Source organism: Sorex fumeus, unplaced genomic scaffold (genome assembly GCF_029834395.1).
Source record: "Sorex fumeus unplaced genomic scaffold, SorFum_2.1 ptg000122l, whole genome shotgun sequence".
Lineage (NCBI taxonomy): Eukaryota > Metazoa > Chordata > Mammalia > Eulipotyphla > Soricidae > Sorex > Sorex fumeus.
In genome coordinates, this window is record NW_026606179.1 from 21,148,003 (window position 1) to 21,175,619 (window position 27,617).

Below are 27,617 nucleotides of genomic sequence, written 5' to 3' on the forward strand. Positions count from 1 at the left end.
AGATGTGATCAATAGCACTTACATTCTTACCCATGTTAAGATAAAACAATTCCAGCGAGGGGTTAGGGAACTTTCCCCACATCATGAACCCCAATGCCTTGAACCCAGCCCACACACTCAATTTGCATTCAGTGGCACCTAATCCTTGGGAGCTCCCAGGCTGAGTGGGGCTGGGACTGCTACTGGGGGGTTTCTTCTCCTCTTCCCTTTATTTTGAACTCTGTTCCCATCAGTTAATCATTAATGCCCCCCCACCCCAAAGAGCCGGTGATCCTGAAAATTTGCCTTTCCCTGGCTACCACCTGGTTAATCAGTCACGCTGGGTAAGGGGCCGACTGCCCCAGAGGTGGACCTCCCACCTTCAAAGCCCCTTTGCTGAGTGTGGAAGGGCCGAGGGATTCAGGATGTTCCGAGCCTGGCGGGTTTTGTGCTCCAGGACTGGCCCATCCGCGGGGCGCTGGCAACCCCTGCGCTTTGACGGCGGAGCCTTCCACCTCAAGGGCACAGGCGAGCTGGCGCGGGCATTGTTGGTGCTGCGGCTATGTGCTTGGCCCCCTCTGGTCACCCACGGCCTGGCGGTGAGCAGGGACCCGAGTCCTGATCCCAGGACACCTACACACACACACACACACACACACACACACACACACACACACACACACAAAGAACCTAGTTCTGAGTCCCTGTGCCTTGTCACCTCAGCTCCAGGCCTGGGGCCAGCGACTCTTGGGCGCCCGACTCTCGCGCGTGTTTCTCAGAGCCTCCATCTACGGCCAGTTTGTGGCTGGCGAGACACCAGCCGAGGTGAGGGGCTGTGTCCAACAGCTCCAGACCCTCGGCCTCCGGCCCTTGCTGGCAGTGCCCACTGAGGAAGAGCCAGACTCAGCTGTCAAGACTGGGTGAGTAGGGGACTAGAGTGATAGTTCAGTGGGAAGGGGTTTGCCTTGCATGCAGTTGACCCAGGTTCAATCCCCGGCATCCCATATGGTCCCCCAAGCACTGTCAGGAGTAATGAGTAATTCCTGAGTGCAGAGCCTGGAGTAACCCCTGAGCACCACTGGGTGTGACCCAAAAAAGAAAAGGGGGAAAAAAAAAGCCTGGGCAAGAAGGGTCCAGGACCCTGAGAGGCAGGGTGGGACAGCAGGAAGAGCTTTAGGGGACTCCAGGCCCTGACTGCTACTGGCTGGGCAGTGAGGCCTGGTATGAGGGGAACCTCAATGCGATGCTGAAGTGTGTGGACCTTTCACGAGACCTCCTGGAGACCCCAAGCCCGAAGGGAGAGATCCTCATGCAGCTGAAGGTGACAGCATTGGCCAGCACCCGGCTCTGTGTAAGGAACAGATGGGTAGGAGTGGGGGACAGGGCGTGGCCGCCCACAGATGGCCGCCCCCTTACTGTCCGCGGGTCACTGTTTCAGAAGGAGCTCACCTCATGGATCGGAAGGCCAGGGGCGCCTGAAGAGCTGAGCCCTGAAAGGCTGGCAGAAGCCATGGACTCTGGGCAGGTGAGGACCTCAGGTCTCAGGTTAGGGGACAGGAAACTGTTGGGTGGGGAAAGTGAGGGGCACAGAGTCCTCTAGACTGTGGGGGCAAAGCAGGATGTTTAAACGATCGAACTATGACTATTTGTGTCAGGCTTAGGACAATTGGGATAAAGGTGACTTGGGCTGGAAGGAATGGGACTCGGGTCATGTGGGGTCCTGGAGAGAGGACTGGAGCTCTGAAGAGTCATAGACACTCGCAGTCGCCCTGTCCCAACAGAAGAAAGTGTGTCACATTCTAACTGGCCAGCTCGAGGATGCCAGCGTGTGCTGGCTGGCTGAAATGATCAGCTGGTTGGCTGAAAAGATCATGGAATTGGTGGGTTTGGGCCTCATTCATTCATTCATTCATTTGTTCCTTTCTCTTTCTGCCTTCTTTTGTTCGTTTTGTTTGGGGACTTACCCAGTAGTGCTTAGGGCTTATTCCTAGCTCTTTGCTCAGGGATCACTCCTGGGTGGTGTGAGAAAAATGGAACCTGGGAAGTGCCCTACCCCATTGTACTGTCTCTTTATTATTTTATTATTATTAATATTATTTGGTTGTTGAGCCATAAGTGATACTCAGGAGTTACTCCTGACTGCATCAGGAATTAGTCTCGGCAGTGCTTGGGGAACCATATGGGATGCTGGGGATTAACCCTAGGTCACCCAGTGTAAGGCAAATTACCTTCTGTCTGTACTATCACTCCAGCCCATCATATTTCTTTCTATAACCCATCTCTCTCTTTTTAAAAAAATTATTAATGGGGCTGGAGCAATAGCACAACGGGTAGGGTGTTTGCCTTGCACACGGCCGACCCGGGTTTGATTCCCAGCATCCCATATGGTCCCCCAAGCACCGCCAGGAGTGATTCCTGAGTGCAAAGCCAAAGCCAGGAGTACCCCTGTGCATCGGCTGGGTGTGACCCAAAAAGCAAAAAATATATATATATTAAAAGTCTTTATTTCTGCTAAGTGAAAATTAAGAATATGAAAGACAAATTTTCCAATTATATCATTCTATTTAATACCTGCAGAATCAGTGAAAATACTAATAAAAAATAAACTACATAATCAAAGAATACTTCGAAAATACTCAGCATGCTAAATTTTGTTTGAAGTCCATATCAGATAAACAGTAGCATGATATCAAGCACTGCCATTGTCTACTGCTGCCTGCTACCTACTTTATTTCATCTTGAGCAGCTAAAACTCACAATGCTGTTCTTTAAAATGTATTCAAGCAATGTGTTTACCTTTTCTAGAACCTATTTCTACCCTCCCTCCCCTGCTTTAGTCAATTGTTTCATTCTCTGTAATGTGGGTCTCTATTCTGATTTTATTTGTACCAAATATACTGTTTCAGAGTACATTTTCCCCAGTACTTTGTTGCAAAACATTTTAAACATAAACATATAGAAAAATTGAAAAGGTTTTACAGTGAACACCCATCTATCTGCCGCCTGTGAAACTGCTTAAAATCATGCCAGTCCCTCTAGGCACCCCTCAGTCCACCCATCAATCTGTCTGATTGACAGTTTTTCAAGGAAGTTGTGAACACCACCCTTCTCTGCCTCCCTCTCGCCCCCAAGGCCTCAGGATGCCAACCATCACCACTATGATTTTAGTGCCTTATTTTTTTGGGGGGTCACACCCAGAGATGCTCAGGGGTTACTCCTGGCTCTGCACTCAGGAATTACTCCTGGCGGTGCTCGGGGGACCATATGGGATGCCAGGGATCAAACCTGGGCAGGCCGCAGGCAAGGCAAACTCCCTACTCGCAGTACTATTGCTCCGGCAACATAGTGCCTTATTTCTTTTTAGGTAAAATGTATGTACATAGAACTGGGCAGAGTGAAATATACCCTTTGATGAGGTATATTGTCATTAACAAGCACACAGATCTGAGCAATTCAAATTGCTCTCAGGATGTAGCATCGCCCACGTGGCACAGTGTTCCTTCCCCGTGCCTTCTCTATCTGGGAGCAACTAGGCAGTCACAGCTGGTGGGTTGGTTGATTTGCAGTGCTGGGGTTTAAACCTCAAGCCCCATACAGGATAATTGCTTTATGGCAGAACTATGGACCCCTGGCTGTGGGCATAAACTTTTCAGTGGATACAACTGGATATTAGCCAGCCTTCTCATTCTGCTGCTTCCTTCTCTATTAGGCCCCTCTGGTCTCTGGTTTTAAGATCCACACAAGCGTCTGTGTAATTCATCTCCATCTCTTGGCACTTTTTGTTTGTTTGTTTGTTTTTTGCTTTTCGCTTTTTGGGCGACACCTGGCGATGCACAGAGGTTACTCCTGGCTCTGCACTCAGGAATTACTCCTGGTGGTGCTCAGGGGGATCATATGGGATGCTGGGAATCAAACCCATGTCCGCTGCATGAAGGCAAATGCCCTACCCGCTGTGCTATCACTCTAGCACCCCCTTGGTTCTTCTGACCATGTGACTTACCTCTCTCCCGGAAGAGACACGCCAGAGTTGCCACTGTCCCCAAACAATGCTGTGAGGGGTGAAGCGACAGTATATCAGTGCTCAGGGGACCATATGGGATGCCGCAGATCAAACCCGGGTTGGCTGCATGTAAGGCCAGCACCCTAGCCGCTGCACTATCTCTCCAGTCCTGGCTGTATGACTGGACAAGAGCGTTCTCTGCTCAGAACCTCAGTTTCTCCCTCTGCAAGGTAGGGATATAATAGTGTAAGTGAGGCTGGAAAGATAGAACAGCAAGTAGGGTGCTTTTCTTGCACGTGGCCAACCCAGGTTCAATCCCCGGCATCCCATATGGTGTCCCAAGCATTGCCAGGAATAATTCCTAGGCACAAAGGTGGGAGTAAACCTTGAGTATTGCTGGGTGTTACCCAAACCACACCCCCACCCAAAAAAAAATACTGGTGTAAGTATTAGGCAAGTGCCTTGAATGGCATCTGGCACCCTCCCTCTGGGAGGGTTAACTGTCATAGATAGGGAGCCCCACCATCAGCCCACAGCCCGTAGCACCACCTGAGAAGGCCCTAAGCCAGGAGGATACAGTTCTCGAATTGGAGAAAAGATACTTGTTTTTTGTTTGTTTGTTTGTTTCTTTGGATCACACCCAGTGATGCACAGGGTTTTGCACTCAGGAATTACTCCTGGCAGTGCCCAGGGGACCATATGAGATGCTGGGAATTGAACCCGGGTCGGCCGCGTTACAGGCAAATGCCCTACCCATTGTGCTATCACTCCAGCCCCAGAAAGAAAAGATACTTGGGAAGGTGGCCCAGTCTCTCTGCTCCTGTGTTTTCTGCTTCCCAAGATGATAGACAGCTGTGCGCACATCAGCCTGGCCCCAGGAGAGGTTCCTGAGTGGGGCCGGCCCCTCTTCCATCTCCTAGTGGACAGACGAGAAATCAAGTCCCTATTCCTCATTCTTCAACTTCCCAGCTTCTCTGGCGGAGTCGCTGCCAGACCACCCTTTTATTGCCCCTGAGAAGTGAGATAGGGGGCCGAAGAGATAATGCAGGGAGAAAAACACTGTCCAGCACCGCATATGATCCCGGAGCATGGCCAGGGGTCACTCCTGAGCACAGAGCCAGGAATAGCCCCTGAGCACTGCTTTGTGTGGTCCCCAAACAGAAACAGAAAACAAACAAACAAAAAAAACAGTGGAGGGGGGTTGGGGGGGGGCTGGGGACGGAAAGATAGTATAGTGGGTAAGACACTTGCCTTGCTTACAGCCGACCCAGGTTCGATCCCCAGCATCCCACATGGTCCCCCTGAGCCTTCCAGAGTGCTCCCTGAGCACAGCCAGGTATGGCTCCAAAACCAACCAATAAGTTAGGACAACTATTTCCATGCTACAAATGAACTTATTTCCTGACTGTTGATTAAAGCCTTAAGCAAGGACTCTAAACCATGCCCTTACCCCACCCCCTGACGATCTGTTGAACCCCTGCCATGCCCCAGGTGCCAGGGGGACCAGGAACTGATGTGTCTCCCTCGGATACCAACTTGCTCCTTGGAACAAAACCTGAGCGAGAGTGACAACAAGTCAAGCATCTAGAAGCAGGGAAGAGTGATAGATAGTACAGTGGGGAGGGTGCTTGCCTTGTGCATGGCTGACCTGGGTTCAATCCCCAGCATTCCACATGGTCCCCTGAGCACTACTACCATGAGTGATCTAGCACAGAGTCAAGAGTAAGCCCTGAGCACTGCCAGGTGTGGTCCAAATTACACTCTAGCGCCCCTCCCCACCAAAAAAAAAAAGTGTCTACAAGGATCCAGGGAAAGAAGGCTGAAGAGTGGGAGGCAAGTTCAGACGGAACTGTGAGCAAAGACTGGAGGAGAGAGGGGTGTGAGGGTGAAATATGCTCTAGGCAGAAGGAACAACAGTAACAGCGTCCCTAAGAGGGGCCTGGGCTGTGCCTCCAGGGACAAGCAGGAAGGCTTGTGCAGCTCTAGGTGAGGGTGAAGCGGCCACACCAGGGGCCTCAGGGGCTGCGATGAGGCCTCTGGCATTCAGTGAAGAAACAGGTCTCTGGAGACTACGAGGAGGCTCCTCAGTGCTGGTGATGAGCTGACCACTGTCCAGGCTCCTTCTGCATGTTGATTCTCGGTCACTTCACTCTGATCTTTGGACTCCCAAAAGGAAAATGGAACTAATCCTTGTCCCAGGACTCAATGGGTCCAACCCCATCTCACCTGTGAACTCATTTTTATCCACACAGGGAACTCCGTGGGGTAGAGAATATTCATTTTACAGAGAAGGACCTGGAGGCCCAGAGACGTTGTCTGACTTGCTCAAAGACACACAGTAAATGGCGGGGCCAGGATCCCAACTCAGTTCCTAGGCTCTCCAATCCTGCAGAAGTCTCATGTGTTTCTGTACTGCCTGCGACTTCTGAGCTGCTAATATTTCTCAACCTTCCCCTTCCTGTTGAAGAGAGATGGGGCCCAGGCCCTCAGGGGCAGGGCAGCACCTGAGCCTCGGTCCCCTCCCCGATGCCCCCAGGCACTTCAGGTTTCCTGCCTCAACTCCGAGCAAAACCGGCATCTACAGGCCTCTCTGGGCCGCCTGCACAGGGTGGTACAGGTAAGTCCCTGCTGGGACCCTCCCCCACAACCCTGCAGGCCCAGGAGGGCCCCCCCCACACCCCTGCCCCCAACCCTGCAAAGCCCACCTCTGTCTGACACTTCCCTGCTCCCAGTGGACCCAGGATACCGCCCCCATCCGCCTGATGCCCCTGCCCCCGCAGGACCAGAGCCCCCCACCCCCCACCTGACGCCTATTCCCCCAGCAAGCCCAGGCCCACCTCTGCCTGATGCTCCCCTGCCCCTCGCAGGCCCAGCTTCCTCACCCCCCACGCCCCTGCTCCTCACAGCCCCCAGCTGACGCTCCCTGGCCCCCAGCAGGCCCGGGGCCGGCGCGTGCGGCTCTTGGTGGACGCCGAGTACACGTCGCTGAACCCCGCGCTCACGCGGCTGGTGGAGGCCCTGGCGCTGCGCTGGAACAGCCCCGCGGAGGAGGGGCCCTGGGTGTGGAACACCTACCAGGCCTACCTGAAGGTGCCCGCTGGAGCCTGGGGGGCAGAGAGGGGGGCGTGCCAGGTGGGGGGGATCCCCTCCTCACCCAGCTCACCCTGCAGGCAACCCCCGAGCGCCTCAAGCAGGCCGCAGAGGCCGCAGAACGCGCAGGCCTGGCCTTCGGGGTGAAGTTGGTGCGCGGTGCCTACCTGGAGCAGGAGCGCAAGGGGGCCCGGCTGCGAGGGACCGAGGACCCCACCCAGCCCGACTACGAGGCCACCTGCCAGAGGTGGGGCTGGGAGGCGGACAAAATAAGGGGCCTGGAAAACTCTCTGGTGGCTCAGGACCCAAGCCCAGAGGCCCAGGTGTATCCGCATGCCGCCCCTCTCTCTGGCCTGGAACACCCTGAGACACCACCACGGGTGTCTGTTCCCACCCGCTGATGGAGGCTATGAATCCCAAGTCAGACCCAGGCCCCCCTCCACTCCAGATCTCCCCAGGCCCCAAACCCCCACTCCTTACAGTGGCCCACAACTCCCTGCGACTGGCCCTTCTCCCGCTCCACGCTCCCCTCACTCACTGCACTCCAGTGACACCGCCTCCCTGAGGGACCCCCGGCTCTGCAGGACCTATTCCCACAGACAGTGAGACAGGGACTCAACTCTTCAGCTTTGCTCTTCTTGCTGCTTCTCAGGAAACCTTTCTCAGGCTCCCTCAAAAACTAGGACAGCCCCTGCTCACTCCCTCCCAGATTCATTCTTCTCCTTAACATTGAGCTGAGGTCCTCAACCGCTCCCTCCGCCCGCCAAACCTCCCACCGGAACGTGGGCCCAGGAGCCTGATTCATGCAGCTGCGGAACCCCATGCTTAATCTCTTGCCTGCTCCACGGTGACTGCTCAGAACAGATCTGCCAAATGCAAGAAACAAGCCCACATGGGCGACCTGCTATTCCCACCCCCATTTTGCAGGGGAAGAAACTGAGGCCCAGAGAGAAGGAATCCTTTACCCACAGTCCAGAAGATTTGCGCCTGGACATAAAGGCTCTCGAGCCCACATTCTTTGGTTAATATTGTTGATTTGGGGGCTACACCCAGAGGTCCTTGGGGTTTACTCCAGGCTTTGAGCTCAGGGATCACTCCTTTAGGGCGCAGGGGGACCAGATAGGATGTTGGGATCTAACCAGAGTCAGCCCTGTGTAAGGCAAGCACCCTCCCTGTTGCACTATGGATCCAGTCCCATCAGTTTCATTTCCGTAGCTGCGACCAGCCCAGAGCTTCCTCATTCACTTTCACTTCCGTGGAGAGGGAGACACAAATTCAATCCCCAGCACTCCCGGCAGTGACCCCCACCCAAGCATCTCCAAGCCAGGAGTAGTTCCTAAGTACCACTGTGAGTGGTCAAGAAACAAAAGCTCATTTTCACCACTGGGTGGAGCCCCACTGTTCTCTGAGGCCCCCTTCATTCTCACCGGGATCCCTGTGGATTGCACTAGGGTGAGGATCCCACCCAAGTCTCACGCAGGTAAGGTAAGGCGGATGCTCTCCTGCGAGCCATATCCCAGCCTGTCAGTTCCCCCATGCTGGGAGCAGGCAGCGCTGCTCAGAATTCTGTGGACCGTGCTACACAGCCAGTGTCACCTGCACACATGACTTCTTTGCAGTGAGGGGCCCTTGTGCCCCCAGACCCATCCATCTCCCAGCGACACCTCCCAGCAGGTGAACCCACCCATGCCAGGAGAGGCAGGAAACACCGAGAGGATGACCTTGGGGCCGGTGCTGGTGGACGGAAGGGTTGGGGGGGTGTCCTTGTCTTTGGGATCCCACTGGCAGCTGCTGCTCTCTTCTCAGTTACAGCCGCTGCCTGGAACTGATGCTGAGCCACGTGGCCCGCCGTGGCCCGCTGTGTCATCTCATGGTGGCATCTCACAACGAGGAGTCCGTGCACCAGGCAACCCAGCGGTACGAGATGGCACACAGGGACCGGCCTCTGGAAGGCCTAGCCCTTCCTCTACCCTGAGCCAGGGATGGGCAGAGAGGGGTGACACTGGCAGGGGCGGGAATAGGTGAGGCCGGCAGGTCCCAAGGGGATTGGGGGAGGATTTGCCATTGATTTGCACAATGGCAAATCCTCCTGGTACCCCTCTAGATGCCAGCTGGGCAAGTCCTGGGGAGGCCTGAGCAGTCTGGAAGGGGCCAGGCGCCCCTGGGCTGTAGTGGGGTGGAGGAGGGTACAGAGCAGTGGATATACCGCAGCACATGACCCAGGACCCCGGAGCTGGGACAGCCAGGCGGTGCGGAATGGCTGACGCTCAGCTCTGATGGGTGGCCTCCTCTGCAGCATGTGGGAGCTGGGAATCCCTCCAGATGGGCCTGTCTGTTTCGGACAACTTCTGGGGATGTGTGACCACGTCTCTCTGGCCCTGGGTAAGTGACCGCGCGCACCCCAGCCCCCACCCGGACCCCTGGCCGGAATCCCTCCCCACCTCATCCCTCCCCTCCTTCCTGAGCTTCATCGGAAATTCACAACTGGAAGTTTCTTAAGCCCCAGGGGGCTTAAGAAATTTAACAGATGCAAATTTGTGCGATTAACTCCTGGCTAAAGCCTTCTCTGCCAGATTGCTGTTTCTTCCCAGTTGTGACCTGTGAGGCTCTGGATAATGCCCAATCAATCCTCAATGGTGTAGAGTTGGGGGCTTTTCCTTTATTTTGATTTTGGGGGGAGATACCTGGCAGTGCTCAGGGCTTACTCCTGGTTCAGGGATCTCTCCTGACAGGGCTCAGGGTATTATATGGGGTGCTCAGATTGACGGTGGCTGCAGCGGTAGCACAGCGGGTAGGGCGTTTGCCTTGCACGTGGCCAACCGGGGTTCAATTCCTCCGTCCCTCTCAGAGAGCCTGGCAAGCTACCGAGAGTATCCTGTCCTCACGGTAGAGCCTGGCAAGCTCTCCGTGGCATATTCGATATGCACAAGTCTCACAATGGAGACATTACTGGTGCCTGCTCGAGCAAATCGATGAACAACGGGAGGACAGTGCTACAGTGCTCAGATTGACCTTGTGTGAGGCAAATACCCTACCTGGTGTACTATCGCTCCAGCCCTGCAGTGGAGAATTTTTGTCCAACTCATCCGTCAGTTTCTGGGAAGTGGACTTGAATATTCTAGATCGGGAGCTGGGGCCAGCCTCTCCCCTTACAGGAACCCAGACCCTGCCAACACTCTCCCCCCCACCCCCCCAGGGCAGGCTGGCTATGCTGTGTATAAGTCCATCCCCTATGGCTCCCTGGAGGAGGTGATCCCCTACTTGATCCGGAGGGCCCAGGAGAACCGGAGTGTGCTGCGAGGTGCCCGCCGGGAACGGGAGCTGCTTGGCCAAGAACTTCGGAGGAGGCTGCGGAGGGGTGCGTAAGAGCACCCAATCAGCACCACCTGGGTTCAGGTGGTCAATAAAGATTCTCAGCAGTTCCCTGCCCTGAAGCCACCTCCTTCCTTGGGGAAAGGGTTATTCCTGGACCACCAGTCAGCCCAGGCTTGGGGGCTCTGCAACTTGAGAGATCTTTAGCTGTGCCCCTAGAGTTTAGTGAGGAGGACATCAATCACAGACAAAAGACGCCTCCTCACCCCTGGGGCATTCCATCCATGGGCCAAGAGGTGCCTGGAAGAAGAGCAGACACGGAGGTTTTGCAGTCTACAGGCTGGGCTCAAGCCACAGATCCCAGGAGAGATGGGAAGAGTCAGACCACTTAAGAAGCATCCTCTGGGGCCTGAGCAAGAGTACAGTGGGTTGGGCACTTGCCTCGATTGTGGCCGACCTGGGTTTGGTCCCAGGCATCCCATATGGTCCCCAAGCACACCATTCCTGAGTGCAGAGCCAGAAGTAAACCCTGAGGACTGCTGGGTGTGGCTCCAATCGAAGTGCTGAGTGGGGTGTAGGCCTCTCCTCTAAAAAAGGAGAGTATCATCCGCCCCTGCCCATCACCTCTACCTCCCGATTTGCACGTACCATTGTCTTCCTCTGTTTGGCTGGTTATTCTATTTAAACCTTTTTTTTTTTTTGGTTTGGGGGTTACTCCTGACTCTACACTCAGGAATCTTTCCTGATGGCACTTGCAGGACCATATGGGATGCTGGGATCTAACCTGGGTTGACTGTGTGCAAGAAAAACACCTTACCCTCTGTACTATCCAGCCTCCCCACTCAGTATTTTGGGGTGCATCCTGGAACAGAGCTCAAGAACATGGCACTGGGGAGTAATTTGGTTTCCCATATACAAAACATCTGCTCCAGCCCTTTGCCTCCTGCCCAGCCCCCCAGGATGCAATGCCCCGAGCCAGCTGTTGGACTTGAATTCTGTCCCCAAGCACTGGAGGAGGGTCGGGAAGCTTCTGAACTGGGGGGTTGGGTGCACAGTCCAGTTAACTCCACTGTAGGCGTGGAAGCTGAGGGCATGCAGGTACTGACTCGTCAGGCCCCATGGCTGCCACAGCCACCACAGGATCACCTCTGGGGAGCCCGGGGCCTGCACTGCCGCCACCTTCTGAATTGTGTTCATGGCAGGCATTTGAGCTCCTGCACTGGGATGTGTCTGCCACCACCTCAGGCTGCAGCATCTGAATCCTAGTCAGTGTGTGAGCTGACACCTGCTTCCTTGGGGTCCCTCACCTGTTCGGTTCCCCCAATCCTGCATCCTTGCAGGAGAGCTGTCCTGGGCAGGGCCAGAGGGGCCTGAGGTGAAGATGAAATGGGAGGCTGGTGAGAGCCAGGCCTGGCCCCTCCCCTCCCCCTCCTCGTGCAGCTCCCTGCTGCCATGGCCCATGTAAGGGCAGGCGGCAGAGTGGGTGGTAGCTGGGAGTCTCAGGGAGGACCTGGGTCCTCACGCACAGCCTGTCCACAGGACTCAGTTTCTGAGATGAACTCCTCTGCAGACTGGCCTGCACAGCTCTGCACCCCAGGCCCCCCCCCCAGATTGAAAGGCAAGGGGGTAGTGGTCGCCAGTGTTTGCACAACTGGGCTGTGGCTCTTCTAGCCCTCCAGTCCTGTCTCCATTTCTGGGGCCTGCTCTGGTCCCCCAGAGACACTGTGCTGTGGCCCCCTACATCACAGGTCAGAATCAGAGAAGCGATGCTTGTGGGGACCAATGGGAATTTGGGGGTACCTGGGCAGCCATGTCCTCATTCTCTGCTGCCTCCCCGCCCCCAAGTACCAGGGAGTGCTGAGTGATGCCTCCTAGGGTTTAGGTAGCAGCTGAACTGAGCCTGCGTCTACCAGTATGGTTCCCTGGATATCCCTCAGATACCCTCTTTTTTTTTTTTTTTGGCTTTTTGGGTCATACCCAGTGATGCTCAGGGGTTAATCCTGGCTCTGCACTCAGGAATTACTCCTGGCGGTGCTTGAGGGACCATATGGGATGCCGGGGATTGAACCCAGGTCGGCCGCATGCAAGCAAACACCCTACCTGCTGTGCTATCACTCCTCAGATACCCTCTTTGTTGGCCCCAACTCCTACTTCTCTGCCTCTCCTCTGGCCAGTATCGCAAGGGCCTCCCAACCATCACTGAGTTGGACCCCAGTCTCGTCAGGACCCTTGGACCATGAGAGAAAGTTCTCAGCTGAGATGCCCTGAAGTGCAGGGACTGTTGTGGCAGCCACAGGGAAAGCCATCAGGGCTGGGGGAGCACTTCTGAGCACTCCCCAGGCCACAGGGGTGGGAGTGGGGGGCAGACAGTCTTGCAGGGGGCTGGCACTGAGGGGTGCTGGTGTGGGCAGGAAGGGGCACTCCATCTTCCCTGACCCCACTGCTCCCCAGGATGGAGCTGCTCAAGGAGATTCTCACAGAACCTGGTAACAGGCCATGCACTGCCCACTTCCCTGAGTCAGTGTCTTGGGTGTCTTGGGACACCAATAGTGCTCTCTATGGCCCCAGCCTCCAGCACCCATTGCACTGTGTGAAAAAATGAGAAGGAGCCCGAGCCTGTCTCTCAGCCTTTATTCACAGAGCCTGGCCTAGCACAACGCTAGCAGTCACCTTGTCACCATTTTTATTAATTTTGTCAGATGGTTAGTGGGGCAGGGAAGGGAGTGGGGTAAAAACTGTCCCCTGACCCACCCGCGTGCATGTGCCTGGGGAGAGGGAGGGCGGGGTATCATCCAAGCCCCAGGATGGAGAGGGCGGGGAGGGGGGCAGCTGTGGGAACAGGTTAGGGGCTGTATCAGAAGCAAGTTACAAAGTTAGAAACTGGAATAGGGGTCCGGAGCTCAAGAAAATATGGGCGGCACTGAGGAAGGTGGCGCCGCACCACAGAAAGGGGGAGGGGAGGCTGCGCCCACCTTGGGTTCAGCAGTAGCTTCGGGTCTGGCCCTCGGAGCGGAGAGACCAGTTGGGAGTAGGGTAGGGAGGTGGGGGACCAGCCCCCTCCCTTCCTGGCCCCCCATTTCTGTACAAGGAGCCTCGATGGTGCTCGCTCCCCCTGCCATAGGCTGGGGGGGATGCCCTGTAGAGCAGGAGAGGCTCAGGAGGGCCCCAAGGCCCAGGGACCCTGTGAGGAGTGTGGGGCCCCCAGGGGGCCCGCTGTTTCTGTGGGAGGCGGGGGGCAGGGGGCCCCGGATCTGAACGGCTTCGAGGGTGGGCAGGAGGGGAGGAGGAGGAGCAGGAAGAAGCAGGTGAGGGGCCTCTGGGCCCAAGGGCCAGGTTGACGTAGAGGGGCTCAGGCCGGGGGGGTCGCCGCACAGAGTGCTGGGGTGCTGAGTAGACCAAATGGTCATGGGGAAAGCAGGAGGGGGGTGGGGGGTAGTTGAGCAGGAAGTCAGGGGAGCTATGGAGTGGGGGTGACTGGCCAAGCATGCCGTAGGAGGCGTTGAGCCGATCGGGGGGCATGGAGCGAAAGGGACTCCAGGATCGGGTGGGACCAGAGTAGGGGGACCCCTCTCCTGCCTCGATCTCATAGTACAGGTTCTCTGCCCGGTCAAGTGCTGGAGGGCCCAGGGGGTTCCTCCAGACGGGGACCGGGGAGCTGGGCTGGAAGGAGGGAGAGCCCAGGGAATACAAGCCTGGCTTGGGGACCCCCAGGAAGGGTGGCAGGCACTCCCGAGGGGCTGAGAAGCTGGGTGTGGGAGCCTGGGAGGGGACAGGACACGGGAACGGGGCTGCTGTCTCTGCGACCTCTCTGCACCCGCTCCCCCTAAGCTGGGCACTGACCTGGGCAGCGCCTCGGAGTCCCCTCCTGGAGGTCCCGGGGGGCCTCTGGCTCCTCACTAGGCTCCCATCACTCTGCTGCCTTGGGAGGGAGGGTGGGGGACCTGGAGTCCAGGCACCGGGTTGGGCTAGGGAGTGGGGGTGCAGCCCACTCCCGGAGGGCCCCGGGGGCTCACTGCCCACCTCCAAGGACAGTGAGCGGCGGAAAGGGGAGCGGGAAGCAGATGGGGTGCTCCTGTGCTCCTGTCGGCTCTGTCTCTGGGCCACCTGCTGAGCCCGCTCAGCCAGGGCCAGGGCCATGAGGCGCGCTGGGTTCTTGGGGGGTGGAGGTGGGGCCCCCCCAGGGCGCAGAAGGGACAGAGGAGGGGCCAGTCGTGGGGAGTCCTGCTCGGGACCTGCTGGGAGAAAAGGGAAGCGAGTCAGCTGGGCCATGGGCACCGGCCGGGCGGGAGGGGCGCTGGGCTGAGTGGGGCTCCCTCACCTGGCTGACCCTGGGCTCCGCGGGGGGCAGGCAGTGCCAGCTTGCTGCAGATCTCCTGTTGGCAGTTGTCGCTCAGCTGGGCTTCTGCACCACGCAGTAGCAGGGGGATGAGACGGGGACGCAGGCCTGGGCTGGGGCTGAGGGCTGGTGTGGGGGTGACCGAGGAAGGTGCTGCCCCTGCCCCCAGCAGCTCCAGGACGGCAGGTGGCACTGAGACAGCCAGGGGCTCTGAGATGTCCAGGGCTGCTGGGGAGGCAGGGCTGGTGGGTCCTCGAGGGGACAGGGCCTTGGGGGTGGCCCTGGGCGGGAAGGCAGAAGCAGAGGCAGGGGGTGCTGGGCTGGCTGGGGGAGCAGGGTCCCCAGGGGTGGGGCTGCTGCAGCGGAAGGTGAGGGGGTCAAAGTCCAGGCCCCGGAGCCCCTCCAGGCAGCGGGGTGGGCTGAAGTCCAGCTCATCACCATCATCCAGCCAGGCAGAGGTGCGGTGTGATGGGGAGCCGGAGAGTGCCCCCAGCCCAGCTGCTGAGGACTCTGAGGAGGACCCGGAGGAGGAAGAGGAAGACTCCGAGGAGGAGGAGGAGGAGGACAGGCTCTCGCAGGAGCCTGCGGGAGCTGGGCCCACTGGGAATGCATCGCTGCTGGAGTGCGGCCGCCGGAGCCTGTGCAGCCTCTGGAGGCCTGGGAGGGTAGACAGGGGTCAGGTGTCCACTCCACACACCCAGACAGCACCAGCACCGAGCACCTGGCACATGCCAGCATGGGTGGTGTATCTATGAAGAGGTGCTTCCTCTTGGGTGCCCAGGGCTGTGAATGCAGGGAGAGGCACTGAGACTCTCGGAGGATGAAGGAACAAGCGGCAAGGCCAGGAAGGGAGCCTGTCTGGACAAGGCAGTGATGCTGACCGGGGCCGGAGGGGCAGTTCAGTGGTTAGGGCACTTGCCTTGTATGCAGCTGAACCAAATTTGATCCCCAGTATCTCATATGCTCCCCTGAGCACCACCAGGAGTGATCCCTGAGCGCAGAGCCAGGAGCAATCTCTAAGCATCACGGGGTGTGCCTCCCCGCTCCGCACCCAAATGGGGCAGGAACAACTGTGGATAGGGCATTTGCCTTGCATGCAGATGGCTTGGGTTTGATCCCCACCACCACATACAGTCCCCTGAGTACCACCAGGAGTGATCTCTGAGCGCAGAGTCAAGAGTAAGCCCTGAACATAAAAACTGGGTGTTACCCTAAAACCCCCTAACCAACCAACCAACCAAACAAACAAAAAGTGCAGATGGGCAGGGGAGATGGTACAGCAGGTAAGGCAGCTGCCTGCACTGGGCTGACTGCGTCCTATCCCCGACTGTGCAAATGGCCCCCAAGTCCTACCAGGAGTGATCCTGGAGAGTGGAAACAAGAACCTGTAAGCATGCCTGCTGCAGAGAAGTGGAGCAGTGTATCGGACCCTGAGCTGCCCTCTGCACACACCCCTTCCTGCAAGTGTGGGGCATGGACCAGGAGTGTCAGCACAGCAGAGATCGAGGGTGGAGCTTTCAGGAGGGGAGGGCTGCTTTTGCTCACACCCACATGTGCTGGGCAAACCAGGAGGGAAGGCGTGAAGTGGGTGCTGCCACCAGCCAGCAGCGGGGGAGATGCAAACAGGGAGAGGAAGGCCCATCCCACATGCTTTTGGGGGCCTCTCCTGGGAGCTTCACAGCAGTGTGTGGCACGCTGGCTCTGTGCATTCCTGAATATGAGGAAGGCGTGACAGCCACAAAATCCAGAGGAGGAGTCAGTGGGGTCAGGGAATGCAGGTGGGAGAGGGGAGGAGCCTGAAGGTTGGGCAGTGGCTCTCTGAGCTCTGGCCAGTGGGTTCCGGGATATTTGTCATACTGTTTACACTTTCTAAAAAAAAAAGTGAAGAACCACTAGGAAAGGTGGTCACGCCCCCACCCCTCTCCCTGTGCTCACCAGCCCCACTGGCTTGTGATGACAACGACTCCTCACTCTTGGCAGACCGCAGTGTGACCGTGTCAGGACGGCTACCTGCAAGGAGGAGGAGATAGGGGAGTCGTGGGCACAATCTACCGCTTCCTGGGCCCCTCAACTGCCCAGCTTCTGACCTGAAGGCTGCGCTGGGGTGCGAATGCCCCCCAGCCAGGGCAGAGGCTTCTTCCGGGGGATGCTGGGGCCCCGGCCCAGGGCAAAGAAGGTCTTCCAGCTGCTGCCCCCGTGTTTCCGCTGCTTCTCTCCTCTCTCCCCCTTCCTCCTGGGTTGAAAGGGGAGACACAAGTGGTATGAGGAACTGGGGGAGCCTTCAGGACCCCTCCCCTCGCTCTGGCATCCCCTCACCTTTCAGCGGGAGAAGCTGGGGCCTTGGGAACGACGGGTTCTGTGGGTGTCCCCAGCCGGCCCTGGGTGCGTGCCTGGGCTTCCTCCAACGTCAGCAGGCGGGTGGAGGGGCCACTGCCCGCGAGGGACTTGGGCCTGGGGAGGAGGCAGCGGCCTGGAGAGTTGGGAAAGGAGAAACTCATCAGTCCGGGAGGGCCATTCAAGGCCACAGGCAAAGCCAAGCTTGACAGCCCAAGCCCCGGCCCGACAGCGTGCCCACCCGGGCTGGCAAGGCAGGGGGCCAAGGTGGATCAGGCGGGAATGGGTGGGCAGCAGGCAGGCGAGGAAGGAGTGAGGCAGAACGAGCTGATGAGGAGGCAGCTCCCGGCAGCCAGCGAGGGCGGCGGCTCTGGCTTCAGTTACCTCGGGCCTGGGGGCCCTCCGACGAGCTGAATCCTGACTGGGCTGGGGTCCGGGGCGGGGTGGGGAGTCTGGGTGGGGCTGGGGGGGGTCAATCTGGGCACCTCCCACCTCCTCCCAGGTGGGACCACGGCCCCAAGAGCCCCCAGAAGCTACAAGGGGTGAAGGAAGAACGATGTCCGGGCCAAGAAGTGGGGATCCTGAGCGTAGGAGCTGAAATGAGAAGTGGGGGGCAGGGAGAGGCCGGGGCGGGGTCCTCAAGGGGCCAGGAGGGAGGTCCAGCTTCAGTGGGGTAAGGATAGGGCTGAGAGCCCCCCTGCCCTCCCACGGCAACAGGGGCCACTAATTAGGCCATCAGGGCTAGGCCGGGTTCACCTGCAGGGTCCAGGCCAGCAGACGTGAAGGTGTCGCTGAACAGGACGTCCACGTGCGTGAGCAGGAATTCCACCACCACCGATTGCACCCGAACCTCCCGGAAAGCAGCCGCCCCGCCCAGCCCCACCGACTCCAGCTCCATAGACCTGGGGGTGGGGGACAGGTGCTGTGAGCCAAACGGATGCGGGGTTCAGCTAGGCATGGTCAGGGGACAGTGGAAATGACGCCTCATGCAACAGCCCTGACTTATCGAACTGATCACAGCTGGAACTGGGTTGCAGCCTTTCCCGCCAGCTCTCTCTCCTCAAGTCCTCGTTCTTCCTATGGGTCAGGCCAAACACCCGGGACTGCCCTGACCTGAGTATCACCTGGAGGTGACCCCCACCTCCAATCTATCTCCGACCCTCTAGCCCCTGACCCCAAATCATTCCAGAATTGAAATTGTCCCCATGCTGTCTGCATCCTGGTCTCCCTGCTGGGCCCCTCAACCTGCTCCCTACGCTCAGCCAGGGAAGCCTCTGACACTGTGAGGGTTCGCTGGCCCCACTCCATAGTGCTGGTAAAAGTCAGTCTTTGCCATGGCTGCCCACCCCATAGCACACGTCAGGGGGCCCTGCATTACCTCTCTGGCCCTTCACCTTCTCCCCAAACCTTCCCTTCCTCCCTTCCTCCTTCCCTCAGCTCCCTGCCGCTCTTCCACCACCACCAACTGACCCGGCCCCTGGCTCTTTGCATTTGCTGTTTCCTACACTGACTAGCTCCTCCCAGAGAGCCACTTGTCTCTCCTGCCACTTGCAACAGTTTTCTCAAATGCTACCTCCAAAGGAATCTTTCTTAGCTACCTTGTTTAATTATGTGTTTACTTAATTTTCAGGATGCTGGGGGTAAACCCAGGGCTTCACACATGAATAGCAGGTGCTTTCCCCATAGAGCCTCATCCCCGGCTCCCATCAGCGGGGTGAAGAGTTAATGCAGTGGGTAGGCCACTTGCCTTGCATGTGGCTGACCTGGGTTGGGTCCCTAGCACCTCATAGGGTCCCCTGAACCTGCCAGGAGTGATTCCTGAGCACAGGGCCAGGAGTAAGCCCTGAGTGGTGCCAGGTGTGGCCCAAAATAAAAAATAAATCATTTATTTAAAATGCGACAGCGCTGCACACCTCCTTTTCCTGCTTCATGTCTTGCACCCCTCTCCCTCCGACGGCACCCTGTGTATCCCGGTGAGGGCCACTGTCTGATTCCTCCACAGAAATGTGAACCCCAGATCTTGCTCAAGTGGCCCCAGTGCTGAGAAGAGGGCCTGCCCATGGGGAATATGAACAAGGGTGTCCAAGCTGGGTGAGTCCCTGGGAGGGGGATGGCAGGGGACTAGCCCACGGGAGCAGAAGGGGCAGGCTGGTGAGCTGCCAACTTACCGTAGCAGGTTGGGTGCCCAGACAATGGCCAGGTTGCGGGCATGCATGCTGGTGTTGGCGCTGTGTTTCGCCATACGTGCCAAGTGTCTCAGCAGGTACTCCAGGGTCCTGGGGTGGGGGGGAGTCGTGGGGATGCAGAGGGACATCGAACCTCAGCCCCCCTCGGGTCCCTCCGCAGCCCTCCTGTCCTGACTCACCGGTAATGTGGCGGGGGCAGCTGCTGGATAACGTCGTGGACCCGCACGAGGCGTTCCTCCTCCCCAGGCACGGACATGGCTTCCTGAGATTGAGGACGGGCATGCTGGGCACGGGGCCAGGGGCAGCCCAGCACCCGCCAGCCATGCCAGCTCCCTCACTCACACTGAACTTCCCATAAAGCTGGTAGGTGAGCAAGGGGTTGGGCAGCTCCCGGAAGTAGAGTTTGCAGAGTGAGGACACGCTGTGGATGTCCTGCAGGAAGGCGGGGCCCGACAGCTCGGGGATCCTCTCGCTGTCAAACTCATGTCTGTGGCCACCAGGCAAAGAGGAGGGGAGAGTCAGGTCAGAACTGGCCCACTGGGCCGTGACCTCCCCCTGCCCCTCAGGTGTCCACAAAGGGATGTTGCCCTCTTCCTCTAGGGGGCTCTTCGACGGCAGAACCAAAGCAAATCTTGCAGCAACCCCTAGTGCCAAATGAAGGCGCCCCGTTTATGGAGATCACCCCATTTATATAGGTTATGGGGGCCAGGGGGACATGCCCCTGCTTGTAGCCACGCAGAGCTGTCTGACTCCAAAGAGTGTCCCGGTCCTTTTTGGGGGCCCAGTCGTCCTATTTAGAAAGGCGGCTCCCAGGTGTGGGCACTCGGGACCCCACTCCCAGTTCTCAGTGTAGTCTACTGCTCATAGTGGAAGCTCCCCATAGTGACCTCGGCCTGGTTTCTCACTGTCGCCCGGCTCCAGTTCTCACCTCCTGGCTACCCCTCCAACCTGTGCTCTCTCTGCCCACCCTCTTGGTTCTGCCCAGAACCCTCTGGCTTTTCCCCACTGAGTCAACGCCAAAATCCTTGCCCCAGAGACCTTGAAGCCCTGTGCCTCAGGCCTCCTCACGCGACCTGAGGCTCTGCCCTTTGCGCGCCCCAATGGTTCTCCCTATCTCCTCCAGAGCAAGTTCCCCTGTGGGGTACCCCCTCCAAGGTCCCCATTCTGACCACACCAGCCCTTCCTGACTATCACGCACAAGGAAATCCTCTTTCGTCTCCCCTCCAGCATGTGAGCCCCAGTAGGGGGCTTGTCTGCTAGTCATCCTCGTCACTGTGATCCCTGCACCTAGTACTTGGCATGTGACAGGTGCTCAGTAAAAGCTGATCCCTCTGCTCTGAATATGAATTCCTCTCTCCCCCCTCTCAGGCCTCAGGTAGACTGCCATTTCCTCCAGGAAGTCCTCTAGGATGCCCCCTACGAGCCCAGTTCTACTCTGCACCCTCCTAAATCCCAATAACTCTATGTCCCCAGACAGGGCCTGGACTAGAGATGTTACTCGGTGAGTCTGTGGAAGGGAGGGTAGATGGTAGCTCTCACCGCAGCCTCTGGATATTGGACGACACGCCGGAGAGTCGATAGATTCCGTCCACCACCCCGTGGGCCTCAATGAACTCGGAGCAGCAGCGAAGCACCTGGGGCACTGGAGAGAGCAGCGGGTGTGAGGACTGAGTGGTGCAGACTGGGTGGGAGGGCTGGCTGGGTGGGCAGGTGGGCTGGGCGCACCGTCCTGGCCGGAGTTGCTGAGGTGCTCCCCAAGGTCACAGCCGAACACTCGCTGACGCAGAATGCCGCGTTGCCGCAGCCGCTGCCGCGAGGGCCGGGAGCGCATGAAGGTGCGAAGCAGGCCGGCCAGTTTCCCGCGCGGCCGGGGCACAGCTGTGGGGCAGAGGACAATCACAGGCTCAGAGCAGCGGCCAGCGCAGGGGCGGGGGTGGAGGCACACAGGGCAAGGCCCGGCTCCTAGTTCCCATTACCTGAGGTCAGGGAGGACACACCCTGGGCAGCAGGGACACCACTCAGGGGACTGTCAGCGTCTGTGGGAGTGAACCGTGAGGAAGGGCTCAGCGGGTAGCCAAAAAGGCAGGAGGGTCCCCTCCCTGCCTGCGACACTTACCCCCTTTGAGGCCCGGACTTGGCCGTTCAGTAAAGAGCTCCACACACTCACTGGGGAAGAAACCAACCTGTGGGGGGTGCAGGATCAGTGACGAGGCCACCCTAGTTGGCCTGGCGACCCTGGCCCACCTGCCCATCCCCAGCCAGGGTCACCTGGAAGCCTCGCTTGCCCCGCCACCAGCTCCGATCTTCCGTGGGTGGCATGTCAATCACTGAGACAATGTCCCCCACCTGGCCGAAGGCAAGGAAGGAGGGTCAGAAGAAGCCGACACGAGGCGGCCCAGCCGGGTCTGCTCCCCACCAGCCTTACCTCGAAGGACAGCTCATCAGGGGCCTGCGCTGTGTAGCGCTTGACCACGTGGGCCGCGGCCACCGCCGGGACATTGAGGGAGGCCTCCTCACTGAGGAGCAGGCGCCGGCCATGGTTGTCCAGCTGGTATGGACAGCAAGGCAGCGTGCAGGGAGAGGCCAGAAGAAGGCAACAATAAATACCTCAGAGAAGGTTCCTCCATGCCCATGGGGCTGACTGCCTGACCCCCATCTGAGTGACACCCTGAGTGGCTGACCACATACCTCAATTCCTGCCCCTTCGCCCCCCTGCATGCCCCGTAGCTCCGCACCCTCATCCCCTACCGTGGTCTCAGCGCATTCTTTTCCTAAACCTGCTCCCAGCCACTCTTAGCCAGGCATTCAGAGTTCAGCCAAATCCAACTATTTTTAACTAACATACCTTGAAATCCTTATAGGCCCACAGCCCGATGCCTGCTCACACATATGCACACAAAGCTTGCACACAAACAGACATACTAGCACACATGTTCATCCTCTCTCTCTCTCTCTCTCTCTCTCTCTCTCTCTCTCTCTCTCTCTCTCTCTCTCTCACACACACACACACACACACACACACACTCTAATGATTCCCTCCAGTCCCGCAGCCCAATGACTGCTCACACACGTGCACACACACGGTTCCCTCCCTGGCAGGCGCCCACACAGACACTGAAATGCCAGCGCCGCCTCCGTTCCTGTTCATTTCTTTCCTGTGCCCACACACTCCCAGCCTGGCTCTGGCTCCTGCCCTGCCCTTCCCACCCCCCCACCCACCTCCATCCAGGTGAGCACAGGCCCACAGTTGAGGTTACTGTCCACCAGTCCCGACAGCGTCTCCAGGTACTGCAGCAGCAGCGGCACCAGCATCTGGGGGCAGGTTGGGAGGGAGGACTCTTGTGGGGGCCCCCATGGAGAGCACACCGCCCTCTTCTAGTGCCTTAACTCATCTCTGGGTGCTGCAATTCAACCCTGAGTGCCTGGGGGGGGGGCATCCTGGGTTCGGTAATGATGCACTGTCCTATCACTCAGGAAAGAGGTGGCATCTAGCTCTTCTGTGCCCCCACTGGTCTGGCTGTGCTGACCCCCTCAGACAGGATGCCTTGGAGGTCCCCATGGTCCTTAAACTAAAGGCAGCTTCCAGAACTCTGCTGCTGTCCTTGGTCTCTCCACACAGGTTTCTCTAGGGCTGGTAGGAGCCCAGGCACCCCTGTGTTGGAATGTTTACCTATCCCCGACTTGGTGACTTCATACATGGCTGATGCTGGGGTCAGGGGGAAGGCAAAGACTGGGGCAACTTACCTGGGCAGCCCTGGAACCTTCTGGGGGAGGGGGCAGCTCTGGAAGGCAGGAAAACCTCCTGTCAAAAATGCATCGGTGGAGGTGGGCATCCAGGGAACGGAAGTCATCGTAACTGCGGAGAACTGGCCAGGAGCGACCCTGAGTGATTGGGGGATAGAAGGGAGCAGTGTGGTTCTTAAAGTGAGCGGGGGGGACCATGGGTTCCAGCCCACAGGGCAACTCGAGAAGCAAAGGTGCTCTCACCTGACAGGTCACCTGTACCCCGAATACCAGCTCATTCTCTCCAGAGAAGCTGGGGCCTTCACGCTCAGGAGACAGCAGGAGCTGCAGAGGGAAGCAAGGGCCCAGGTGAGGGTTTCCTCCCGGTCAGCCCTGAAACTCCTGTTCCAGATCAGCCCTGCCTAGGAGTGGTCTGTGTCCCCCCTCTGGTGCCTCCCCAGGGCACACCCAACAGTGTTTCTGTTAAGATATAGGGATCTGCACAGAGCATACAACTAAGGAGGAAAAAAACACAGTTGCTGAATGAATAAAGGAACAAATGAATGAACTGCACCCACGATTTCTCCGACGGTCTATGCATACTGCTAGAGCGTCTAGTCCCCGGGGGCAGGTTTCAGTGGGGGGCAGGGGCTGACACTGCTTCACGGTTGCATGGGATTGCACCAACCCATTAGTGTGCTGAGCCCCCATACCTGAATGTGGCCGAAGTCAACGTTCTCGTAGTGGAAATGGGCACAGTCGGCCAGCCGGGGGAAGGGGCCTCGAGGAGCCGAGAGTCTGCAGGACAAGTGACACGTCACGAGCGCTCTTGCGCGTGGCCCCCCACCTAAGCTGAGCCTCGCCCTCCCTCACCTCTCACCTCTTCCCAGGCTTCCCCTTCACACTGGGCCCCCCAGAGGGGGGCAGGGGCTGTACTGAGCCCTCCCCTGGGCCATCCAGGCTGTCAGTGCTGCGAGCCTTTGGAGCAGAAAGAAGAATCAGAGGCCCCCAGAGATGGGAGCAGAGATACAACGGGGGCATTGTTATCTGCCAGGCTGGGCAGAGGCCCGGATCGCGCCACACACTGCCCTCAGCGTGAAGGGTAGGTGGTGTGTGTGTGTGAGAGAGAGAGAGGTGGGGGCCTGCTTCCTCGTGTGTGGTCTATAGGTGGGGGAGAGAGAATGGTGGTGTCATGGTGCCCAGTTTAAAATCCTTAGGGTAGGGTGTGGGAGGGGTAACTTAGGATCGTGAGCCACAATCAACTCATCCAGCTCCGTCTGGAACACCTTCTCCATAGAAGGTCCTGTCAATCCCTTGTGTCCCTGTGTGGACATTCACAGTGTCCCTCTTATCAGTTTGTTTGGGGGCCACACCCAATAATGCTCTGGGTTTACACCTGGCTCTGCACTCAAGGATCACTCCTAGCAAACTCTGGGAACCATATGGGCTACTGGGGGTCAAACCCGGGTCAGCTGAGTAAAAGACAAGAGCCCTCCCCAGTGTTATGGCCCTGTCCCTCCCCTCTTATGTTTTATGGTCCTGAGCTTCCCACTTTTGCCAGGGGCTTCACAGCAAGATTTTCCCAAATCACAACTCTGCCTCATTTGCCACTGATTCAGGGACTTCCTAAAGTGTTCATGGGAAGCTCTTAATTCTCTGGTGTCTGTTTACCTCTTGGTCAGCCCCTTCTCCCCACTGCCTCCACTCAAAGGTCTCAATACTTGAAGATTCCAGGGGTGGAAAGAGTGTAGAGCGGGTAAGGTGCTTGCCTCGCACACAGCCAACCCAGGTTGGATCCCTGGCATCCCATATGGTTCCCCCAGCACCATCAGTAGTAAATCCTGAATGCATGAGCCAGGAGAAACCCTGAGCGTCACTGGGTGTGACTCAAAAACTTAGAGATTCCAACAAAAGCACTATCTCTCATTTCTGTCTCTTTACAAAGGCGGTTCCCTCTGTTGGCACACGCTTCCCTATCCTTCCAACAGGCTCACTTTCCTGTGAGCTGTGTCAGGCCCCTTTTCAGAACTCCTGCAGGATCCTTGACCCCTGGGCTCTGTGAGGCTGACTGAGATGTCACTGATAAGACCCTTCCCCCCACACTGGAGCAGAACCTCCCCTTGGAGCAGGCTCTAGGGCAGAGACCCCCGTTTCCCAGCAAAAAGCTGAGCAGAGAAGTGGTCTTCTCGCATCAATCTTGACCCATCACCGTGGGCCTGGTTTTCTCCCTGCTGAGCTCGGTGGGGTAAAATCTGATGAATACAGGAATGAGCTGCTAGCTAGGGATTCCCCCGCCTGGACTTTTTGTTTCTGTCTCCTGTCCCTGCAACCCTGAGCTCATCTTTGGGTCTCACGCCTCCTTCTGTCTGTCCCCTCCTGCCCTGGCGAGTCGGGCTCTGACTTGCTCCGGTGCCGTCTGCAGGGGTCTGCACAGAGGTCTCAGTGAATGTCTGTGAAGCCAGCCAGGGAGGGAGGGAATGAATGGATGAATGAGCAGGAGGCGCTGGGTGGTGGAGGGAGGTGGTGGGGGAGGGAGGAGGAGGACAAGAAGATGGAGAGGACCCAACCACCAAGTGGAGAGGCACCGGGGCTGGCCTGGAGTTGGGGTGGAGTGAGGAGGGGGGGAGCAGCTGGCCGGCGGGGGGCACGGATTCAGGCTGATGGAGGGGTGGCTGGGATGGGTGGGAATGACTCAAAGAAGAAAAGAGGCTGACGGAGCCCGGTGGGGGTGGGGCTCAAAAATGAGGGGCTGGAGGGGAGGAGGGGGCCAAGCCGGGCCGGGCGAAGGCTGGGAGCGGTCGCTGAGGAGGGCTCTGGGATGGGGCCAGCGAAGGACCCACGGAGCTTCGGGGGGGGGGGGGCCGCCGCGGCGGGGGGCAGAGGGGGGTTGCGGGTCCTTCCCTGGTCCAGCCCCTCCTCCCCAAGCTCAGGGTCTCGGGCCACTGTCACCTCCCGGGAGTGAAAGGGGATGCGCGCTGAGGGGGCGGGGCCGGGGAGAGGGCAGGGGTCCGAGACCCAGCCGGGGGAGGAGGGGACGGGGGGGGGGGGTCCGAGCGACCCCGACGCTGGGTGAGGGGCGGCGCAGGCCGCGGGCTCGGGCGGGGCCGGAGGCGGGGCGCGCGGGGCGGGGCGGCGGGCGGACAGACTGACACGCGGACGGACTGACGGCCGCGTGGGCCCCTCACCACCATGGTCGCGTAGCCTCCTCAGGCGCCGGCCGCGCTCGACCCCTCACTCGTCGTCCTCGCCGTCGCCGCCGCCGCCGCCATGGCGACACAAAGGGGAGGGAGCGAGCCGCGCGCGGGCGGCTGCAGGCTCCGCCCCTAACGGCTTCCCGTTGCCCAGGCGCGCGCTTCTTGGGGGGCGGAGGCGGTGGGGAAGCGGCGCAGCTTCTCATTGGCTTCATCCTGGGGTTAGGGATAAGCCCCGCCCACCTGCTGGCTTTTCATTGGCTTCGGCTTGCCCAGGCTCTGTCTCTCCGGCCCCGCCCCCGAAGTTTGACAGCGCCACGCCCATGGCCGGTACCCATTGGCTGCCATTCACCTCCTCAGGCACACACCCCCGGTCCTTTATGCTTCGCTCCCCTGGCCTTTAAGGCTAAACGATCAGACCCTCTTCAATCCAACCAGAATGCCGCTCCTTAGTTATTCTTAATTGGATTCCCCCAGGGCCTCAGGACTTCTCGCCACCCCCCAAGCAGCTTTTCAAAATCTTAATCCTTTATCTCCACTGTGTCGAACCTAATCCTGACCGCGCCCACAGAACCTCGGGCGGTTTGCCTTGACTTGGATGCCCTATAGGATAGAACTCCGGAACTACGGGCACTCGGGACTTGGCCTCGCCCTAGCCCACTGGGCAGTTTCCTGGCCTCTTTCGCTACTTCTTGTTACAGGCCGACCTCCAGCCTTGACTCCCATTTTCTAGAAATGTGGTAATTCACAAAACAAGATAGTGCCTAGGGCAAAGCCAGTTTCAGTTGTCTGGCTGCTGCAGACAGAGCCAGGGTCAGAAGACACTTTGTAACGACCTCTTTCCTAACGGATTCTCGCCTTTCATTTCATTTCTGCAGTCATTTCCGCAGTCAAGTCCTTGTACATCCGTGATCCGGTCATTCACCGGGGTAACTTCATTTGTTGACATGTCAGTAACCAAAAAAAGGCGAGGGGTTGGAGCAATAGCACAGCGGGTAGGGCGTTTGCCTTGCATGCAGCCAACATGGCGGACACAGGTTCGATTCCCAGCATCCCATATGGTCCCCCGAGCACTGCCAGGAGTGATTCCTGAGTGCATGAGCCAGGGGTAACCCCTGAGCATCGCCAGGTATGACCCAAAAAGCAAAAAAAAAAAAAAAAAAAGGCGAAAGAGTCCCTTTACATAGAGTTCAAAAGCTAGTGAGAGAAGAACATTTTCATACTTAAAAGAAACAAATGCTAAATATTAGGTGGGAAATCGTATGAAAGAAAAGAGGGGAGCTGGAACAATAGCACAGTGGGTAGGGCGTTTGCCTTGCACGTTTGCCTTGCACGCAGCCGACCCCGGTAATGTGCCGGAAAAACCTATACTAACTTCAATAAAACAAGCCTTTTGATTCTGAATTAAAAACAAACAAAAACCCCTGGGGGGTGGAGCAATAGTACAGTCTTGTCTGTCAAACAAC

The 27,617-nt window shown here is 58.1% G+C and overlaps 2 protein-coding genes across 2 annotated transcripts; one reads left to right on the forward strand and one right to left on the reverse strand.

The window, feature by feature from the left end:
* The first annotated feature begins 308 nt into the window (after nt 1-308).
* PRODH2 (proline dehydrogenase 2) lies at nt 309-10,488 on the forward strand. Its single transcript, XM_056136519.1, has 10 exons — nt 309-578; nt 703-899; nt 1,192-1,330; nt 1,418-1,504; nt 6,516-6,596; nt 6,914-7,069; nt 7,150-7,316; nt 8,876-8,986; nt 9,366-9,451; nt 10,266-10,488. The coding sequence occupies exons 1-10, from the start codon at nt 405-407 to the stop codon at nt 10,433-10,435; spliced, it is 1,368 nt and encodes a 455-aa protein (XP_055992494.1). The 5' UTR covers nt 309-404; the 3' UTR covers nt 10,436-10,488.
* A 2,692-nt stretch (nt 10,489-13,180) lies between these two features.
* ARHGAP33 (Rho GTPase activating protein 33) lies at nt 13,181-26,302 on the reverse strand. The gene is made up of 21 exons (XM_056136458.1): nt 26,146-26,302; nt 23,841-23,938; nt 23,674-23,758; nt 23,225-23,305; nt 22,982-23,119; nt 22,457-22,549; nt 21,663-21,785; nt 21,506-21,583; nt 21,354-21,420; nt 21,214-21,273; nt 20,963-21,115; nt 20,777-20,879; nt 19,580-19,724; nt 19,417-19,499; nt 19,220-19,327; nt 17,808-17,953; nt 17,034-17,187; nt 16,805-16,950; nt 16,653-16,727; nt 14,700-15,374; nt 13,181-14,613 (listed from the first exon to the last, which is right to left on the reverse strand). Exons 1-21 carry the CDS (start codon nt 26,149-26,151, stop codon nt 13,361-13,363), a joined length of 3,870 nt encoding a protein of 1,289 aa, XP_055992433.1. The 5' UTR covers nt 26,152-26,302; the 3' UTR covers nt 13,181-13,360.
* Between the last annotated feature and the right edge of the window lie 1,315 nt (nt 26,303-27,617).

What these genes read in the sequence shown, in the direction of transcription:
- ARHGAP33 (XM_056136458.1), bottom strand. An exon ending in CTGATGAGCTGTCCTTCGAG is followed by an intron (nt 21,584 to 21,662) that starts GTAAGGCTGGTG and finishes GCCTTCGGCCAG; the next exon opens with GTGGGGGACATTGTCTCAGT. An exon ending in CCAGCTTCTCCCGCTGAAAG is followed by an intron (nt 16,951 to 17,033) that starts GTGAGGGGATGC and finishes CTTTCAACCCAG; the next exon opens with GAGGAAGGGGGAGAGAGGAG.
- PRODH2 (XM_056136519.1), top strand. Translation starts at nt 405, where the DNA reads ATGTTCCGAGCCTGGCGGGTTTTGTGCTCCAGGACTGGCCCATCCGCG. An exon ending in TGGCCAGCACCCGGCTCTGT is followed by an intron (nt 1,331 to 1,417) that starts GTAAGGAACAGA and finishes TCACTGTTTCAG; the next exon opens with AAGGAGCTCACCTCATGGAT. An exon ending in CCACGTCTCTCTGGCCCTGG is followed by an intron (nt 9,452 to 10,265) that starts GTAAGTGACCGC and finishes CCACCCCCCCAG; the next exon opens with GGCAGGCTGGCTATGCTGTG.